This window comes from Manduca sexta, chromosome 16 (assembly GCF_014839805.1).
Source record: "Manduca sexta isolate Smith_Timp_Sample1 chromosome 16, JHU_Msex_v1.0, whole genome shotgun sequence".
Lineage (NCBI taxonomy): Eukaryota > Metazoa > Arthropoda > Insecta > Lepidoptera > Sphingidae > Manduca > Manduca sexta.
In genome coordinates, this window is record NC_051130.1 from 4,801,009 (window position 1) to 4,823,805 (window position 22,797).

Sequence of the window (22,797 nt, forward strand, 5' to 3'; positions counted from 1 at the left end):
ATCACTTCCAAGGAAAAATGTATCCATCACATTTCCATTCCAACTGATAAATTGATCAAACCGAGTGTATTATTGTAGCCTTAGGGTAATAAACATATCAAGCATTAGAATAACCACACCATTAATTATCAAGGTGATCATGATGTGGCGAAGGGCTTCGGAGGAAATCGCCCATTTGTATTTCCATAGAAAAAATACTTTGATGTTTTTTGTATTTTATAAATACTACCTTGGTGACATAGCTGTATTATGTGCGCATTATGACTAATGTTCTGAGGTCTTGGGTTTGAATCGCAGGTTAGGCAGTGATATTGTTTTTTTCTGCTCAAAGAGGGCGTGAGGAGTCTAATTTCTTGATGTTTTTTTTTATTTTTGTTTTCTGGTACTTATTTTGTATCCTTGAATTTACAGTGGATATAAGAGCATTCAAAGTAAACTATTCGAATATCTACATTAAATAGTAGATTTCTCGAAACTTTACCCTAAATCATTTTGAAAAAAAATGAACCTGGAAGACGAAGAATTAAGGTAGCGTCTCTCACATTTACTGTTTATGTAAATATTATGTCGCCTCTACACAAATACATATAATATCTGTTTCTATGTTTAGGTGACACGTGTCAACACAGTGAATAAAAATTATAAAAAAACTGCCTTAAATACGAACTAAAATCGAATCAATTTGTTATGTATACATACATATGTATTATGATGGTTAATATATTACGTGTGCAACGTGTTTTACCGTTTCAACGGTATGCAAAACTGTATATACGTACTTAAAGTTCAGAGGGCAGTTACAATAATTATTGTTTTAGCTATTCTTATAGTTATTATTGTTTATGTTTATAATTAGTCTATCAGGAAGGAAACTGGGAAATATTTCTTCTTGAAACTGTAGAGTATAATAAGTTCGGTGACATTGAAGGTAGACCTATGATTGTATCCATACAAATTGAAATGTTAACGCATCAGACCTTCATCACACAATAAATTTATTATGCTTATATTAATATATAGTACTACTAGGACAAATTAAAACATTATTATAATAGTTTTATCCGAAACTATTATTTGCAATGAGAGGAAAATCCGGTTCGCCTGATGAACACGTTCTTATAAATCGCAAGAAAATTATATACCTCGGAGTGTATTTAATTTACTTGTAATTATATTTGTCACAAACAACACATAATTTGCTCTTATTAAAGAACGTTTATTAGATTAAAACGGTTTTTTATTTCAGTCTATTTATAAAAAAGAAAATACTGAGTGTAATCGTCTAGAAGTTTGATAAATGTTTATATTTTATAGCAATTCCGGTTCTGATTGTATAAAATGAATAAAAGATTGAAAATGATCTTGATAAAACAATAAAATATTACCCCACTTCACTTAAATAATAATTTAAGTGGATAACAAAATCTTCTACAAAACGTGTTTTTTAGCCTTCGCTGTATAATATTTTTGGAGGCACTTCATGTTTAACATCACAATTAAGTAACTTGTAAATATGTCTTCGACTATTAATACTTACCAGTTGAAATGAGACTACGAATTATATTGTAACTTCTATATTCGAGGCACTGTTATGTTCTAAGTTACGACATAAAACTATATTAATACAAAATTTATTTTTAAGTTCATAATCCACAATGATTTCTTATGTTTACACGAATGTTAGACATTGAAATATAACTATTTACGCGAATATTGGACATTAAAATAAAGCTATTTGGTCACGGGGCGGACACGAAGGCTGTAGTCTTCGAAACGTCGGAAAAAATTATTATATAAAATCCGCGAAATAGTTTTATATCAATCTTATAATCCATTTTGGATCTCTTTTCCACAACTTTAGTATAATGCACAGGATCACGTGTATTTTCTGTTACCTTATGTCAAGGTCTGAGTTTCCCACGTCACGGCACTCTGCATACATTAAAATAGTATACTATTTACCTGACGGTAAGATATTGACGTCATTCGTGCGAATGCAAGTATACATGTTAAATTATGAAAAAATACTTGACGATTTTGTCGTTAATATGATTTGGCGTTTTTATGGACGTGCAAAAAGATCTTTAATAATGATGTAAGAATTTATCGGTATGCGCAAAACTAAGGTAAGGCAAGGTATCAAAATTTTCATAGCAACACATCAATATTACACATATTATGTATATTACGAAAGAAAACAAACTGCCACTGTGATGCAAGTAGCTGATAGATAATCAATAGAGTACAGATATAGATAAAATATCGCAGATATTACAGGAGAGGAGTCAGGAGACCCTTATCAAAACTTGTCAACTATGAGTGGAGTTATTTTATTATAAGGCGACGCGAAAATATTGTGTATTTATCTACTTTCACATATTCAGAAGTCATATCTAATATTAAGTGTAAACGTTGATGTCACTAATATAAGTATGTAAACAACTTTGTTATACGAATTGCCTTGTCTGTTGTCATGGTCAAAAAGAAATTTGTTTTTTGTAAGGCTGAAACTTTTTGACGACACCCTCACTCAGTTAACTCAAGGGTGGCCCAGGTCTATTGTCAGATGAAGCTTTTGTTTATATTTTGAAACTATGTAAAACTTATTGAACTTTCTTGTTTATAACAGCCCAGTTGTGTTTTTAAACGGACTGCCGAGACAAATGTCCGCAGGTTCAAAACCCAAAGGGCACACACGCTGACTTTTCTAAAATTATGTGTATATTCTTTGTGAATTATAGCTTGCTTTAACGGTGAAGGAAAACATCGTGAGGAAACCTGCATACCTTAGAAGTTCTCTTTAGGAAGTTCGAGGGTGTGTGAAGTCTACCAAACCGCACTAGGCCAGCGTGGGGGGGACTAAGGCCTAATCCCTCTCAATAGTAGAGGAGGCCGTGCCCAACAGTGGGACAGTATATAATACAAAGCTGATATTATTATATTGAACTTCGGATCTCGCTTAGTCATTTCGTAGAGCACAAATAAGTTCGCCAAAAAATTTGATGGGATTCCCGGCCCAGTACGTTAGAATGACTTGCATAAATTCATGTTTGTTTGCAGGTGGGCCACGCGACATCATTGCTCTATGGACTGTGATAACACGATAAAATGTTAGAGGACAAAGTCCACACTATTGCAAGATCGTAGAATTGATTGACATTATGAAATGAAATACATTTGAGTATCAGATACGTCGGACTGGTGTATATTCTACAAGCTTAAATGCAATGATAAATTGTTTTATTTATGTCTTTAAAACTAATTTATGATACGTTTTAAGTGGATTTTGATATTAAACTAGATCTTTTAGTACCTAAAGGTTATCATGGCTGTAGCTGAATTATTCATTTATTTAGATTCAAACCATATAAGTACGAAATTACAGATTTTAATATTGTTACGTCGGAACGATGGAAGCATTTACATGTCAACAGCCTCTGAAGTAATCATTACCAGCTACTATTTCAACACATAATTCCAATCCTATATCATAACTAAACGGATTTCTCTACAAATCAAATGCAAGTTCAGTATCCCTTCACGCTTCAGTGTCCCAAGTGACTATAGATACAATGGATAGTAGATAAACTCGCATCAAAACATGAACATTGTATCGTTAGTCACTGTAAGATAATAAGAACAACGCAAGTGATGCAAACGCACGCTCATAAGTGGTTATTAAATTTCCAACTCGACCGTCACCGTGACGAGGCAATAAAGGGATCCACAATTATATACCATGAGATTGGAAACACATAATAAAATCTAGTCATTTTATACAAGTATTTTGAATCTGTAACCTTGAAGCTTAAAGCAAGGGTAATAATGTAAACTGCTTTTTACTGTCGATAAAATTACAAATTAAACTGCGTTCACTTAGACCATTGATTCCTAAAGTAGTCCAGATGGGCCCCGAGGGGCCACAGGAGACTTGAAGGGGGTCTACGTTGGCGTGACCAAAAAATGGAGGTTCACAATTCGTGAACTTTCTAAGAGGTCCGCTGGGACCAGCACAATTTTGAAAGTGGTCTATGAGAAAAAAAAGTTTCTGACCATCTGACTTACGACTAACTACAGCTAAAATGTAATTTGTATAGTTGCAATAATCATGGCTTATGTATAACAAATTGGACGAATTAATAAAACAACTTTACATGTCTATTACTTTGTCTTAGAGATTTGTGGGATAAAGGAAAATAAAATAACGGACATATTATCTATACAGGACGCCACAGAAACTGACTTGTTAAAGTTAAAAAAATTGCAATTTCGTATGTAGATGTACCTTCACACTGAATACCCTCGATGCTTATGCCTCTTAATTACTTTGTAATAAAGAGCATATTGCGTCAAAGAAAGTAGTATTTTCCTTTTTGTCTCTTACAAAAGGTTCAATAGAATCGACCTATTCTTGCACTATATTAACTCAAGTACCCTATTACACACGATTTAAGTTCTACATTTGATTGTTATTATGAGGCGCCACTAGTTGTCTTTAGTTTTTACCGATACTCTCTGTTATTACTTTGTTTTCTGGAAACTTTTCTTATTTATTAGTATTATCAATAGATTGTTTATTTTGTATAATGCTTGCATCATTAAGATAACTAAAAGTGATTTAATGCTTTAAACTAATTTATAAATATGTATATTGTGTCAACTAAATAACGTTATCTAAATAAATACAAACAAATTAATTCAATGTTTTTAAGTGAATAGGTATTTGGAAGCCATCTAACAATCCCAGCAAAGATTTCAGACTAGGTATGTGCAAGGAATATGAGAATCTCCAAGGTACATCAATTCTAGGCTAGAGATATTTGGGTTTTTCTGCTCAGTATCAGCCCGGAGTCTGGGATTTGTGCCCGATATTGCGATAGGCTCGCCCCTATCACATCATGCGACGCAACAGGCTTGGCGAAAAGTGGGTGCCCTGGTTGGGCCGATGCATACCCGTTCGGAGATAAATGCGTGATGTATGTGTGTGTGTGTGTGTGTGTGTAAACAATTAGAGGATGAAATGAAATAAGGAACCAAGACGGACCTCACCCATCGCAGTAACAGGACTCTTAGATTCATTTAGAAAGGCACTTTCCTGGTGCATCAGTGGTTGTCCGGCTCTTGAGTCTTGATCCAGTCGATTGATCTACAACCTATTTTTAGTGTCCACCTAATATGACCGCCAGTCGCGACTCATAGTTTGGGAAATGCTGGTCTAATGTACGCAGAAATGCCGGCGTTTACATTATAGTATAGGGGTGACAACTTTACGACTGTAATTTTACAGTATTCACAATTACAACTTTTAACAAGTATAATATCACCTGCCAAGCCTGTTTCTCGTGAAAACATGAAAGTGGCTGTACCAGGTTAGGCAAAAATGAAATTTGCTTGCGTTCTCTTAGCATCCTAAAACTGCTTTTACATATAGGTTATCACTGATAACGTATACGAGTAATAGCAAAACCACGTTACACAAATTAGCACTCGTTCTCGACATACTTTAATGCGAAATAATATGATACGCGGTCTAAATCTTTTTCTCAAAATAGATTTTAACGTAACACTAAACTGATATTCAAACATTATTTGAACAAAAAACATTACCTACTAAACAATTTGAACGCACAAAATAAACATCCATAATAAGAAGTGAGAACAAACGTCGCTCAATTGCCAGGTCTAGTACAGTGGCAAGCATACAATTGATACTAATTTGTGTCCTTAGACCGCCTGCGAATGCACAATGGTCATCCATCACTGCAATTACAGCGTTTATTATACCTAAGGATCTTATATTAGTTGTTTATTAAAAAATAGCTAATTCCCGCGGGTCCATTCGCGTGGAAGCACCGGTTTTAAATTAACCTACATACTATATGACGCGTAATGCATAAGTCAAGCTTCGTTCTAGCACTTCAACAGTCTACATAAACATTCAGTAAAATTAGTCTGGATTGCAAACATACTTATAAGTCTTATAGTTCAATGTCACCTATTAGTCAGTTTTTCAAAAATAACGTGACGTGTTCAACTGCGTAAAAAAAATTAAAACAGCATAGATAAATATGTATGTTGTCACATCATTTCTTATCATGTTGATTTAATATGTAGATAATGGAGATATTTTTGAATGTGTTGCACCGTTTTTACAACATTGCAAAGCTAGCCATATGGACTGTATTACTTCTAGATATCTTGGATATAAACTTCCAATAAAACTATAAAATTATAAATTTGTAATAAATATTTATTACTGCAACATATTGATTGCTCTATAGATAAAATGGAAAACCTTTTATGTGGTTGGGGATTCTAGGCACACCCTGAAGGTTTGAAGCAGAAGGTAGTGTGAGTTGTATAAAAAATTTGTAATACCACAAAATCATACAGTACATCATAGCCGCACCAGCTTAACTTTAAATGACAGCACGGCTTTGCACTGCTCTATTTTTGTTACCTTGAAATATTAGATGATAAATATCATAATGCCTAATAAACACACTGCCTGCAAGTTCATAATATGATTGAAACTGTTTTCTTTTTATAATATGTGCATGGAAGGTGTAACTGATGGTACTTACCATCAGGTACACCCTAAATGGTGAGTGGTATTCCACTCACGATTTGGGGCCAATAGAATTTTGCTGTATGAGAGATGATCAGATTATCCCTCGATATTCGACACAATTACGCCGGCCTGTTGGATTCTGATATATATAGGCGTATCCCGGAACGCGACACATTTACATGGTCCACTATGGTGGGTTTTAACACCTTGAGTACAGTGATGGCTATCTGGGCGGATAGAAAATGTATCCTACCACCAGCAAGAAGCCTGCCAAAAAGAATGAGCCTTTGTGCCATGATTTCTTCTAAAAAAGATACCAAATAATAATCTATCTATTTGGAAAATTACTTTGAGTAAAATGCTTCTACCGTTTCTTTGATATAAGATAATTATTTGCATAAAGTTTTACAACGTCACAGATACTGTTTAGACCACTTCAGCATTATTTGAGTAAATATTTAATTATTGTTTCATAGTAAATGTGTTACTTTATTTATATCCCAATATTAATTATGTTATAAGTAAAATATTGCTATATGTTTAACTATTTAATTTAAATATACATGATAGACAACAATAAACATGGCATTTATGTGTTAATTTGTGTTTTTGAAAGTATACATAATATGAAGTAGTATAGCATTTTTTTATATGGGCTAAAGTTTCCATTGAAGAGAAATGATAATAACTCAACAGTCAAAACACATCAATTATGCAGGCTTGTTTGAAACAGGATATACCTAGGCTTATTCTGGAACCTGAAACAGTCATGTGGGCTATTGTGGCTAGTTTTAGACCGTGCCTATGATGATCACTATCTGAGCAGATACCTTACCACCCTCCAACCATGGTGGTGGAAATATGAGTCTTACAGAATGTGGCCACAAATCAAAGATTTCATAAAAATTTCATTAATTATGGAAATAAAGAATCTTATGCATCTATTAACTTTGTGAAACATTACATTGTTTGAATTATACATTATTGTGGTAACTTATGTTAAATTATTCTTGGAATATTAATATTTATTATATATTATATATTAATATTCTTGGAATAATAATATAAATAGAAAATTAAGTTGCATACTAATAAATAACCTGTATTTAATTAATTTTACAAGCTATGGGATGGAATTTCAGTAGTGTTCAATTCTTGACCATTAAATTTAATTTTAATGTCAAACCAATAAAATAATAATAAATAAAAATTGATAATCTATTACTCTCAGTTATCACGCTAATAATTGCATGTTTAATTCTCCAAGTGTATTTTACTATATTACTCCATTGAAATGTTACATTTTTTAGGCCTTACCTTGCGTTTTTTAGAGGACGCAATTTTATTTTTTACAAGTGTAGGGGGGGTCAGTGTTAAGCTAAAACCAAGTTTGTGGGGTCGCCACCCTTGTCCCACGGCCGCCATCTTGGGTTGAAATAGTTTTTACGATGTATCTCTTAAACTATTTATCTGACAAAAAAAAATTATAAACATTTTTTGTTGCAAATTAAATTCTCTACAACTTTGGTCTAGTAACTTTTGTCGTAGAACTTTAAATAAAAAGTTATAAGCGAAAATGTTAAGAAATTTAATGTTAAGCAATGTCCATTGCAACGTCATCAGAACGTGTGTTTATAAGGTTCATAATACGTACAACACAAACCCGCGGTTGTCGGCTTGTACGCGAATTACTTGGATCCTGAATCGCTTTGGGACAGATGAAGCAATTGCTTAACATTTTTGCTTATAACTTTTTATTTATAGTTCTACGACAAAAGTTACTGGACCAAAGTTGTAGAGAATTTAATTTGCAACAAAAAATGTTTACAATTTTTTTTTGTCAGATAAATAGTTTAAGAGATACATCGTAAAAACCATTTCAACCCAAGATGGCGGCCATGGGACAAGGGTGGCGACCCCACAAACTTGGTTTTAGCTTTACACTGACCCCCCCTACACTTCTAAAAAATAAAATTGCGTCCTCTAAAAAACGCAACCCCAAATGTAACTTTTCAATGGACTATATCTAATACTTTTATATTATGAATGGAAGTATGTATTACTATAAATCTGTTACATATAATTTATTTTAAAATTCAGCCCATTTCCATATTACAACATAATACAGATGAATGAATAAACTGATTAATATTTAATTTCAGTTGCTTGGAAGTTGTGATGAGATAATAAATGATTAGTCTAATGCAATATAAATAGGATGTGTTAATGAATAGAAAAACTAGAAATCAAGTTAAATTGTCTAATTAACATATTAGACCAAACATAAACATGTTTATTAACCTACATTAGTTGATAACCCTTCATAATAAACATTGGGTAACAATATTAGAGGTCAGACCTGTTGGACAGTTCCGCGATCGACACTGCATAGAAGGACAACGGCTAGGAAACGCGACACACATGTTTCACTAAACAAACCGCAAGCTTAGTCGTATAATGGACGAAAAACATCGACGTAATCTTATTCAGTAAATGCATGAATTATGGTACATTATACCTTCTGGCACAAATACGTTAATCGTCGTGCGGAGTTATAAAGCAAAAATCAAAAGCAAATCGAGTAATGTTTTAATTAACTTGTTTACCATTACAAGTATCATGTCATGTAAAACATGTATACGCTTACCTGAATCGCAAAGTCCCATGGTTTATAGCGAAGCACTGACGTCAAATATTTGACAAAATTGGTATATAATGTATTTTAAATCAATTATTCTTTTAAAAAACTACATTTGCTATTAGTATCAATTACAGCGTAATCCTCGTCACCATCTTGACAGATGTCACATTGACGTAATATGTGTCAAAACATCTAAGAAAAGAACGAATGAATGAACGAACACGTAGCCATTATTAAAATGTTGCCAATGACAGAGTAACATAATTCAATAGTACCATCTAGCGGTAAATTATAAAGTTAATTATACCGCGAAATTTAATAATTAAAATTCCTGAACAATAGGTTAATATCTATATACGCGTCTCCAATTATTATATTGATATACCGTCTGAAGATAAAATTTGAATAGATCACTTCACTGATTACACGTGACTTGCAATACACGTGTTATTCAGACAATCTATCTCTACAATAAATGCACATCTTAAGATACGTCAAGACGCAAGATATTTTGTTTTTGAATATGATTACGGATTACGTAAACTTTTTGGGATATAGACGTCATGTACTGAGTGAAGATAAAAATAAAACGGTTGAATGAACTTGGGCTATTTGGATATTTATAAAGGCACGTATTAATTTTGGCCAGTTTTATTGAAATGCAGGTCACGCACTCACATTCATCATAGATATCGGTCATCGGCAGTCAACTTCGGTTGAAATAGATTCTGGTGTTATATTCTTGATGCCAGTTTCCATCATATTACGCAATAATAAATATAGATATAGAAAACCGACGTTTCTGGGATTCAGAAATATGTAATGTGAAATGCGAAAAATCGTATTTTAGGTCATACATTTCTTTTAGTAAATCGATCATAAATCCTGAGAAAGGACATGAGTATGTATGTTAAATGTTTAGTTATCTACGTTTTTTTTTCTTTCCACTTATGGGAAGTGGAAAGAAAAAAAAAACGTAGGTAGATAACTATTGTGTCTTTTTAAGATTGGGAGCTCCTAATAAGGTGTGAACCAATGAACTAATTTTATTTTATATTTGAAAACATCAAAAATAATTATTTTTCTAGTTTAAGTTTTAAAGGAAGTGTGCCCTAGTTTCTTTTTGATATCGTTCGAGTTTCATAAATCATAAACTATATTTGACAGTAGAATAATATTTTAACCTTGAGGTAATTCTGCAACCCAGATAGTTTGCAACTTGTAGTCGTCAATAAATAACAGCAAATATATAGTTTTTGATTTCATTCAATTGTTTTTATGAGTAGTTATTAGCTTACCGTTGCAATAGTGGCCAAGGCCTAATGTGCAGTCAGGGTCAAGCTGATTCCGTACCATTATTTATGATTTAGATATTTAATAGAAGGTATTTTTATTGTACAAATATTTAAGTATATCATATTTATTTTTTGCGACTTCACTCATATTAGGCAATAGGCACATCTTACTTGACATAACGCTATAAGGGATTTAAAATACGATTTTAAACCATCTTTTGCGTCCTATCTTCTATCAGTTACTAATCTATTGCTTTCTACGCAGCTCTTTCCCCGTGAAAATCTTGTACCACGAAGTAAAAATGCTGTAACCATTTCTGTAATATTATCGTGCATAAAAAAGTATGGTACACTCACCCCCCGTAATAGAGTACGGTAAAGGCAGCAAAAAAATTTGCTCTGATTAGGGGCATCTTTTTTTAAAGTTACATATTTAAAGCCTGGACAGTTTTTTGGGTGATTTTAAAATATTTGACGTAAGGAAGAATTGATAAAACATAATTTTAATAAAAACATATTATTCCATAGACTAATATGATTTTATTTAAACATCAGACGAATGGTGGGATATCATTTTCATTTTTGATAACCTTTTAGACAAAGATCTTGGGAAGCACCATTAAAATTCACGCCTGGCGCGTGCGATATTAGGTACCTACTCCGAGATAGACGGACTGTGATAATGTTACATTGTCAATGATTTTTATGTGAATGTTAGACAACAAAATAAAACTAGTTATCAGAATTTATAGCGTTTTTTCGTAAAATGTAGGTAGATACTGTAACTGACATTTCGGACGAACCTCAGTCCGCCCTATGACTCAGCTGCAGTCTTCGAAACGTTGAGAGAAAAATAAAATATAAAATCCGATAACTAGTTTTGTATCGATTACATTGTCAATTTATCTAACACATAAAACTCATAATAAATTGATTTGCCGTCTACATCCTGTGAGCACCAGAACATACCCCTAGAAAGCACGAGATAATAAAGAACAGACAAATACCTTCCTGCAATAAATCTTGGCTAATTACGCAACGCATCTAATAATGTGATTCATGACATATGAAGTGACGTAGTATCGGAGTTGGCAGCGTTGGATACACTAAACTATCAGCACTTGGCACTTCTCGGATCTAGTGTCGTTCAATGACATGGCTCAGGCGATCCATTCATACCGATCGACAGTTAAGCAACCCCTGTGTGATGATAATATTGTAATTAAAGTTGTTTATGAGGAAGTTGTATATAATCGGTCTAGTCCAGAGGTTCCCAAACTTTTTTTTACTCATAGAACCCCTTTTAAAATTTTGCAGGTACTGGTGGACTTTTTTTAGGTTTCGCAGAGAAAGTTAATAACAACCATCGCATGGGGTAATGATAGGGGCACCGTGCTTCTTACAACCCCTATCGATATGATCTGCCTACATTAATAGGTGAAGTCAAGCTAACATTTTAGTACTTTACTGTCAAACCAGATAAATTTTCGTAAACCCCCGCTTACGAATTGAGGATCCCTATTTTGTGGTCACGTCAACATAGACCCCCGTCAAGTCTCCCGTCGACCCATGGGGATCTACCTGGACCACTTTGGGAATCAATGGTCTAGTCGCAGTGTATTGCTGTTGTGAATTGTGGTGTTTTCAGCTTGATTCCTACATATGTCCGACATTACAATTTTTTGATTGTCATGGTGATAGGCTTAGCTTCATAGCTGCGGAAATATGGTGGAAAATACTGAGAAACAGGCTTATTATAACAGCATTGCTCCATACATATCTAAGTAACATTTGTGAATACGGGCCTAAATATTTTTCAGCAAATGTTATTGATCTAACCCTTTGGGGAGTATAACATAAACTCAATAGTTATAATGAAATGGCAATAGATTTATTTACTAAAAATTGAAACCATTTTTTAAATAACAAAATATATATCACCCTTAGATCAAGCAAATACGCACAAACGTATTAGCAAATATTGTTTTTTTAGAACTTTATGTTTTTCGGATTTGGCTTCGGTGTGTAGGTACCAAATATTTACCAGTGGGTACTGTGGCCCTGTGGGCCTTATATTGTCACGCTTGCCGGAGCCTTAATATTATAATAAAAATTGGGTACTCATGTTCACCATGAACGAGACTCTACGTGTTTTATACGGTTTTAAAACTATTATAACTAATGTTATTATCGATAATCATAGGCAGTGAGGTTACGTCAAGGTAATTTCCATGATATCTTACAAAATAAAAAATAGCATCAAGCATGTCATCCAGTATAATACTTGCGAGAATCTACTAAAGTATGGCAATTAAAAAAAATGTTAACGCTTACATTATAATTGCTTAAGGTGGTAGCTCAAGGTCCATTTTCATACATTTTGTTTCGGCTTTAATCTGGGTAACTAAACAAGTATTGGCAAGTAAAGAATTTAAATTCACGTCTAGTTAGTGATTAGTTCTCGCAGTTGAAGAAAAACGTAAAAATAATTAATAATCATGGATATTTCGGCCTTTAAAATTTAATATGACGAAATTTTAAAGGCAGAAATATCCATGATTATTAATTATTTTTACATTTTTCTTCAACTGCGAGAACTAATTACTAACTAGACGTGAATTTAAATTCTTTACTTGCCAATACTTGTTTAGTTACCCAGATTAAAGCCGAAACAAAATGTATGAAAATGGACCTTGAGCTACCACCTTAAGAGTTTATTTCTGCTTTTGCCTTATATACGGGTTAGGCAGTGCCGGATTTATAGTCTTCTACGTATAGGCCCAGTTTTTGCCTAAAGCGTTCAATCGGTCCGCTTGACCAACACGTCGGTTGCTCCCACCTCTGAACCCTTATTTTTGCTCTCGCAAAAAAAAATGTCCTCAGTGCTTCACAAATGTCCCTCATAATATTTTCATAAAATCTTTTCGTGCCGGCTCTACCGAAATATCTCACTTTCTATTCCCCTGTCGCCTTTAGGCCATAGCTAATAAGCCCTAATGACAAATCTAATATTGGACCACAGGACATTTTGTATTTTGAGAAAATGGAATCTGTTTTATATCTAGCTAATTTATGTTCATTGTTCACCATTCCAGCCGCCTGAAAGTTTTTTTTCAGAATAGAACCATCACTGTGCACTTTACTGAGATAAAAGAAGCTTTTTGGTTATACTTAATCCATGATTTAATAGACCAATTCATTAGACAGAATATCCGTATGCTAAATAAAAGTTAATATTTAATTTCAGTCTACGTTTCTTCTCTTCTAAAAAGCAGCACCGGCTTTGGGATGGGACATGATGGTCCGAAGAGCCAGATCCAGACAGGACGGCTACAATATCGCGAATTCGTTCAGGCACTAAAAACTTTCTAATATTGCATAGTCCATACCATAGTTTGATCGTAAAACCCTCCAATATTATTGTTCATCTCAAACCTGTGTGCCACATAAATATATACATAACAAGGATGTCATAACAAGAAGGTATAATAGATGTATGTAAGTGTAACCTACGTCATGAGAATTCTCAACACATCATGCAAGTAATTTTTGTACACAAGGTCACTAGAAACCTGTTCGTTTCAAGAATATTTTTTGTATGACCTTCAATATGGTTAATTTAATGGGTAATTACTTATGCTTTTTGTGATTATATTTTTCCACATCCATAATTTTATAATTCTATGCTCGCATAGATGTACATTGTATGCAAACACTTCGACGGAAAGGTCAAGTAAAGAAATATTTGTTTGCTTGGTATTGTGATGCATGAACAAGATATTGTGTTGTTGCAGTAAGTATAAGAGAATATAAAATAACAATAGTATATTAACTGCAGAGTTATAGAACACAGAAAAATAATATGTTTAAAACTGCGCTGCTATTTAGCTCGAAATTTTACGTTGAATTTAATATTTTTGACTAATACTTATCCAATATACATAATACTTTTCATCGTCTTATCATAGATAAATTAATTTAAATAATACATTATTTTAAGAAATCTTTTAATACTTTACTTGTAAATTAGGTTCACTATACTTGTGACGCAAGAGGAGGAGACTGAAAAGGGAAGTAGGGAAATGTAGAGTTCCGAAAACGATTCCAACATTGCAGACCTTTTTCGTCGATGTCGATGACATTTATTATTATGTGTTATAGCTGTTGTTTCAATTAGAACAAAGGAAAATGTATGTTGTCCTGACTAGTTGCACTAGTCTACGAATTGATATGAAGTATGAGAATGACCGTTCATAATTCCCAACATTTTCCAACTTAAATCAATCTAACTTTAATTTTATTTTACAAAATATGTTAAGCAGATGCCATCAGAAGAGGGCATTGCGCGGGTAATGAATTCGACCGATAAGGTTATCCGTTATTGTCCCTTGCATTTACATTCATTATCAATGTTTCACCTTTTAACTGTTCACGCCTTTTCCGTGGATATTCTATTGTTTGTCATTAACAGGTTTGCCGATTTTTTGGTGACATCGGACTATAGTAGAAACTCTATCTACATTTTCGTATCATAAGAGAGCGTTGTAAATTTATGGACCCACTAAAATTAAATTAGTTTTTATGTCATCTATTAGAAAATTGACTTTTCTCTGAAATCGTGAAAAAAAGTTCTCAGATGTCCACCGGACCGCTTTAATCGTTGAACTGATCAAAATACCGCCTAAGCGTAAATAATAACATCAAAAAATTGTCATCATGCTTTGCAACTTCTTCGAGAGCAGTACCTCAAGAAAGAAGAGAACAGACTTAACTTATAACTTAATATAATTGAGTCCATATCAAATTTATATTGTAACAGTGATTTATACTCAAATCCTCATGGTTGAGTATTCAGTCGACAGTAATGTCGCCTGATCGTCTGCAGGGAAACAGTGTTTTAGGTAAATACTTACTCAATACAAAGTCGTTTGTTAGATGCTAACACCTTATGTAAGATGTTTGTTTATCAATATTGAAATAAACATGGACAGAGCACACATTCAAGTATAAATATTTCCGCCTTTTTGTTCTGAATGGTAAGGAAGGTCGTCAGTGAACTTTAAATGACCTTGATTGCAGTGTATAATGATAAAAACTGTTATTTTTAGATGTAGAAAATATTAACGTTATGATGTCTTATATAAAAAGTATCAAGGGCAACGTAACTACCTTATAATGTTTTTTTTCTTAGCATTTCAACTATATATTTCAATTAACATGTAGGTAAAATCTTTAATTTTTTTTCAAAAGAATTGTATTCAGCAATTAATAAAGCTTTACCGAATCAATTACAGACCAGGAATGATAAAGAGCCGAGGTAAGATTTTTAAATATTAAATATTACTGAGCTATATTGACATACCCATTCGTATATATTTTTATTTATTTATTTAAACTTTATATACAGTAGACGGGTGGACTTCATGCCTGAGGCATTTTCGTGTCTTATAATGGGGACATGAGGAAAAAGATGAAAGCAATATTTTATAATGGCACCAGATCAATACATTACAACTAAAGATTATAGTCATTCGCGCCGCCAAGAATTACTATCCATTGAATAATTATGTATCGCAAGGCGTTACAGTTTAATAAAAAAAAAAACTTTCAAATATTGGCACAGATTCAAAATAGTTGGGGGCGTCTAATAGAAATAATATACTGTGCTACATACACGTAGGCTGAAAAACCGTCATCATCTTTCTACTACGTAAAATCTTATTTTGACGTAAACAACAACGTAATTTTAATTGGTAATGTCACACGCCTTTCAGCCAAATTCATTACCCTCCCTAACAAAGGATAGGGAGGGTAATGAATCTCATTGGTTAACTTGCGGATGGTTTAGGCGTAATAGCTTTTACCTCGGAACACTAAGTTCTGATTCAATTTGATTAAATTGGGTATCATTGTAATCATCTGAATGAGGATATAAGCAAGCTGTTCATCTAATGGTAAACCCCATAACCATACAGAAATAGCAGTACAATATAGAGAATTGTATTTATGTAGATAGGGCCGGCGCTTTTTCTGGGCGCTCTTTGAAATTTTTTTAGCACCTATTTTCTCCAGTGACTTTTTTTAGTTCGCAAATGTATGCTTTAGCGCCCCTAGAGCCTTTGGTGTTCTCTCTAGGATTTGGCACCCCAGCCGATCACCCAGGGTGACCTACGCTGAAACCAGCACTTTGTGTTCGTATAATGGAAAGATCACAAAGCTGGCCTAATATGGCTTTATACACTACATTTATTTCAGGGAGACTCTTTTGTCTCAAACACTGCATCATACCAAGCACATAGTTTTAGTTGCTCTACCATTTTTAATTATTATTATTATATATTAAAACCGTGTGCCCTAAAGCAACAGATTTCGACTTACATAGCATATCATAGACGGCTAATAATCGACGAGGCTGGTCTTCAACATGCAATGTTGGCATAGGTTAGGCAGCCACTGGCAACCGAAGCGCATGCTTCAACCCGCTACTGTTATTATTATCTTTAAACATTTCCATTGATCTATTACTATAGATAGGCGTGTAGTTATTTCTGTTTTGAAATACTTTCTATGTATGTAATTTATTTTCTTAGAAATTAAATGATTATTGACACCTGTGTTTATAGTAAAAAGCGTTATATGGGGAGGACTTCTAACTGCACTGGCAAGTGTTAAGATGGTTGGTCTTATTATAAATTGGTCTAAAAGTCTTTGAAGGGAAGATTATGTACATCTGCGGCCTTCCGAAGGCTGAAGAAGGAGGCGGATTCTTCCAAAACCTATTAACACTGGTTCACTATTAGTAGTTACCTACTATTGCAGAAGTAATCTATGATAGATATCAGATGTAGTGCCTTAGCCGCTTACCAAGTAAAATTAGTCGCCGATATTATATCAAATATAATTTTATAAATTAAAATAACCAAATATCAAACAACTCAACGCCGCCACTACACAAATACGCAGGCATAGATTTTGTACGACTGAAAATTACAGAATATTAAAACAATCATGTAACGCGGGACATGACTTGGATTGGTTATATTATAAGGCCCATTGTTATGGAGCGACATAGTTGTGAAATAAAGAGCAAGCCCCTTAAATAAAAATAAAAAAACGACCATTGTGTCATTAAAATTAAACTATTTTTCGGATATTATCGCGGTTTAAATATTTTATTTAAAAAAAAAACGCGATAGCCTAGTTGGGTGTGGAACGGACTGCCGAGACGAATGTCCGCAGGTTCAAATCCCAAGGGCACACACCTCTGACTTTTCTAAAATCATGTGTGTATTCTTTGTGAATTATCGTTCGCTTTAACGGTGAAGGAAAACATCGTGAGGAAACCTGCACATCTGAGAAGTTCTCTATAGGAATTTCGAAGGTGAGTGAAGTCTACCAATCCGCACTACGCCAGCGTGGTGGACTAAGGCCTAATCCCTCTCAGTAGTAGAGGAGGCCCGTGCTCAGCAGTGGGCAAGTATATAATACAAGGCTGATATTATTTATTATTATTTTATTAAATATTTTGTTTTCTCCTGACGTTTTGAGAAAACTAAAATATTACAACCGCCATAAAATCTGGAAAACAGTTTAATTTTAATGTCTAATATTCACGTAAACATAAGAAATCATTATACCATTGTATCATGTAAATATTTTTTATTGATTTAAAATCATCTATAAATTCTTTAAGGTGGCACTCAAATATTTAATCAATATTAAATTACAACATCCTTGGTGTGCTTAGTTAACACATTGTAATATCATGTATTACATATTCTTTGCCCCCGTGAAGATGCGTACACTACACACATCTCTTTAGTACTTATTAGGTTATATTTGCCAACACGATTTGTCTCTCATGTCACGCCGACTGAATGTTGTTCTGTACCTATACGTACGTGTATTTTTTTTTTTCAAAATACTTAATAGGATACTTTCCTAGGATTGGCAACCAAAAAGAAAATTCATTGGAGGATTTTGTTTCTTTATTACGTATAATAAGTGAAAGTAAGAACAAAATGTCACGTCTCTATTTAAAAATATGTAACAGGTATAATCACCATAGAATTATTATTTCGCGTTATTATTGATAATATAATTTCGCCAGCAATAAATTACTAAGAGTGTGTTGCGATAAGAGTGAGATAGCGCCGGAGCGGCGCGTCGACCCGGATTCGAAATACAACAAACTAGGTAGGCAACAACAATGTACGGCGTTTAATAATAATATACTTAATGAAACGGATTCTAAAATATATACAACTTATAATTAATTATCTATCAAACTATTTCATAACATCTACATCTAGAGTAAAGGTAAATATGTCGTTTTGTAGGACGTAATGTCTGAGTAAATCTTAGAAAAACTGTTGTGTCTCTCCTAATGAATGTAGTTGGTAATTATGAGACCCGAGGAGCAAGTAAGTACAGCTAAAGAATCCGGAACATCACGTCACTCATTTCTGAATTTAAAGCAAGTTTTAATTGTTAAACTTTATTTCCGTAGTTCGGAAATCGAACAAAAGCTGGTTGTATATTTTATTTTCAATCTAACCTGTACGTATACATTAGTTTTAAGTTATACAGGGTGGCCCATAAATGGTACGACAAACTTAAGGGGAAGATAGCTTGAAGGGTGCTCTACCAGTCATAATAAATGAGCTCTATAAATGTGTCACCATTTACGAAATATTGACGCTTTTCCACTTTTCGAAAAATTGCCTTTTTAACTGTTTTTTATTGCTGTACACTCAAAAAATTAGATATTTTCTTAACTTTTTTTATCTGTTATAGACTCGGGGTCTACCATGACCCATAATCATTTTATTGAATATCATTCGGAAAAAATCATATATTTCACCGAAATTTCTTCATAGAAAATTATTATACACAACTTTGCCCTTTGGTGGTGGAAAAGTGGGCGATGCTGCACATTGTATAAAAAACTTCGATGTTTAATAGAGATTTCAAAAACGTACAATTCTTACAAATTTTATTCTAGAAAAAATAAAGATATTTCTCAGCTATTTTTGGGTCTAACTGATGCGCTCTTGAAACTCATTTTCAGATTTAAATTCATAATAAATAATAATAATAATAAGTTTTATTGAAAAAGTACATAATGTGTTTTACAGTAAAAAAAAAAAACAGTGGTATAACAAAACAAATTTCTAAAAACAAAAATAAAGTATTTACCAGGGGTACCCAAACTAGGCCGTGCCTGTACCTTGGGATACCATTAAAAATTAAAAATCGTATAATTTGTAATTGCTTGGTAAGCATTAATCTAAATTAATATAATAAAACTATTAAAATAACACTTTTTAACCCCCAACGGAAAAACAGAGGTGTTATAAGTTTAAGGTGTGTATCTATGTATCCGTATGTCTGTCTGTGGCACCATAGCTCCGAAACGTTTTTTTGTTTTGTTTGAAAGTTGATGTGATCAAGATGGTTCCTAGCTATTATTTGAAAGCTGTCCAGGCGTTTAAAGATAATCAATTAATTAATTTATTAATATTTACATGCTTTTATTTCTGCTCTTCCACTGAAGTAACAGTACAACATATTTCAAAACAACCAGAGTCGTGAGAGTAGGAAATGAGCTGATGATGAGTTACGATGTTATTTTTTAGAACCTGCACCATTTTCCGTTTGACATGTTGCTCGTTGATACATAATAAAATTCAACGCCAACATGTGGCACTCGAGTGAATTTGACAAGATAATATGAAGGTGTGTAAATAAAATTGTAAAAGATTAGATATAAGAATGTATTTAGCTAAATACCTTATATCTACTAACTTGGCCGTGTGAGTTGATATTTTATCCGTTATCGATTTTTAAAGTAGCTAGAGGGGGCCAGCAGTGAAAATTAGATAACCACTCAGAATTCATACCTGCGTATTTTATCTCTAATAGTTCAAGAAATAAAACGCAGTAGTATATTATAAAGGAATTCGCTCTAATCTAATCTCAAACAAAAGTCTCCGGTCGTAATCAACTATTTTGTTATACCGGAGTTTAAAATCGTCCTGTATTGGAAGGTTCTTATTGTCTAAATATTTGACTACAGAACTCCAAAAACCTCATACATTGGCGTGAAATTATTATGTAATAAAACGTAAACACGTTATTTTATCAATAGATACAACATAATGCCTAGGTGTAATAAATTAAACACGTGTGTTTTTTTACATGGATCTAAACAGCAGTTTAAATATGAAACTATGTATAAATATTATCAGGCCTAGATAGGTATGTACCTAGATTATGTAGTTTCATAGTTTTCCTTACATGATGATTTTGGTGCATATGTAAATCCATTAACCGGTGCCTGCGATAGCTCAACACATTGCATAGAGTTAAAAAAATATGATAAAATCTATCTACGAAAGCTATGTTGAATCCTTTCAACACAAAATCAAAACAAAACACACCTCCTTACTTATTCGATGACTAGTATTTTTTAAATTACGAATAGTATTTAAAATTAGAATTTTCAATGGGTGCGTACATACGAATTGACGTCAAGCAGCTTCAACCGGTTCGGTCCGGTAATATTGACGCTAAAATATCTTGGTTCTTCGCTAATTTATCGGTTGTTTACTATTAGGAAAATCTTTTGGATTTTAGCAATTTTTATTATTGTAACAGAGTTTTGGTCCCAGCTCAGCTTGCGTCAACGTTCGTTCCCGAATATAAACTACCCTATAGCACTCAAGAAATATTTTTCATAAACGGACTGGTAGGTGTAGTAATGAGCATGATCAAACAAGAAAAAACAAACAAACACTTCCTTAGACAATAGTAACATAGATATAGAGTCGAGAAATGTAGAGCTACCCGACACTATAACTTACGAAGATAAGTAGCCACAGTTTGTTTTAAATTGCACACTTTTTACAGTTCTTTAGACTACTCATATGCTTTTAGCGTTTTATTTAACAAAGTAAATATTTCACATAGACAAGTAATAGATTTTTTTGCATTCAGGCTGTGGGCCAATTGTAATTTAGATAACATCTTCATACGACTATAAGGAAAGATATGTGGATAATGAAGGTATTATATACTTACGTAGTCATACAATGTTTTACCGTGCTTCCTCTGAAGTCAGTTTATAAAAGGCCTAAATGAATCGTACATACTTACCTAGTTTGTTCCAAGTTGGGTTCGATATTGATCATTTTAGTTCCAAGTTAATGTATAATTTCGTAAAGACGGTGTTAACTGTTATTTAAAAGTCTATGTGGTAGCAGTTAGTAGCTATATTTAAAAAAAAAAAACGCCATTTACAAATACGAATACAAAGTCGAAATATAATTTATGGCAATATTGTAAATGGCTATACAAAATATGTATCATCATATTCCTGCGCGACCATCGAGCGTTAAAGGACACAGTACGTCTCCCCTACCTATTTATGTATGTAGGTGTCGAAAATCATTGAGTCTAATTTAATCGTACCATGAGAGCTAGGGACGAAAATTGTTTTGTAGTAGATGTGTTTTAACACATCCTAATCTGTATAACATAACTCTAACACCATTTAGATTCTGTTACCGAACTGTGTAATTATTGGAGACATGTTAAAAATAACACCTGTTTATCTGTTACACTAAACAAATATCGCAAAACTTTATGATTGTGTTGATAATTTTTAAAATCTTAACAGATGCACATTGCTCGACGTAAATATTTAAATTGAGCATATTTGAGGTGACGAAATATTTTATCATATATTTAACGTATGCAAATTGTTGTAATTGTTGTACTTCTGCATTTATAGTTACTTATTGTAATAATACGTGGTTGGTGTGAAAATCTTAGGTTTCTCTAAAATTTAAATATTGTTAGTTATCGGTCGATTGTCGAAAAATAATGTACGGGAGGATGTCTATATCGTTATACGATGACAAAAACGATACTACGTTCATTATGAGTATGTTTTCTGATAGAGTTTGTGCAAATTAGAAACATAAACAGGGTTATTTGAAGAGGAACATGGTCGATTTCGGCTTAAATAAATTTCGACAACTACGATTTTCAACAAAGGCCCTCGTTGGAGTGTTTGAATCCGATTCTGATGCAATATATGCATGACTTTCTTGAGGTAGATATTTTCTAATGAAAACAAAAATAAATATTATTGATAACAGTTCGCAAGCTAAAGGCTTACGCGATAGTGTGAATGCACTAAAACATGACTAAACCATGTTTTTTTTTATTCTAATGAATAAAAAATTCCACAAAATATTTTCGTTTGCACATAATTATAACTACAT

At 33.1% G+C, this 22,797-nt stretch overlaps 1 protein-coding gene across 2 annotated transcripts in view; it reads right to left on the bottom strand.

The window, feature by feature from the left end:
- The window catches only part of LOC115443238 (transcription factor HNF-4 homolog), a 48,426-nt gene that overhangs the window by 20,025 nt on the left and 5,604 nt on the right, over window positions 1–22,797 (bottom strand). The window contains exon 1 of one of the 2 annotated variants that reach the window (XM_030168565.2): window positions 9,219–9,417. The exons of the other annotated variant lie outside the window; for it this stretch is intronic. Within the exon in view, the coding sequence (XP_030024425.2) occupies window positions 9,219–9,237 (19 nt within the window). The 5' untranslated portion in view covers window positions 9,238–9,417. Of the gene's footprint in view, window positions 1–9,218; window positions 9,418–22,797 lie in introns of those variants that run through there. 2 annotated transcript variants of the gene reach the window in all.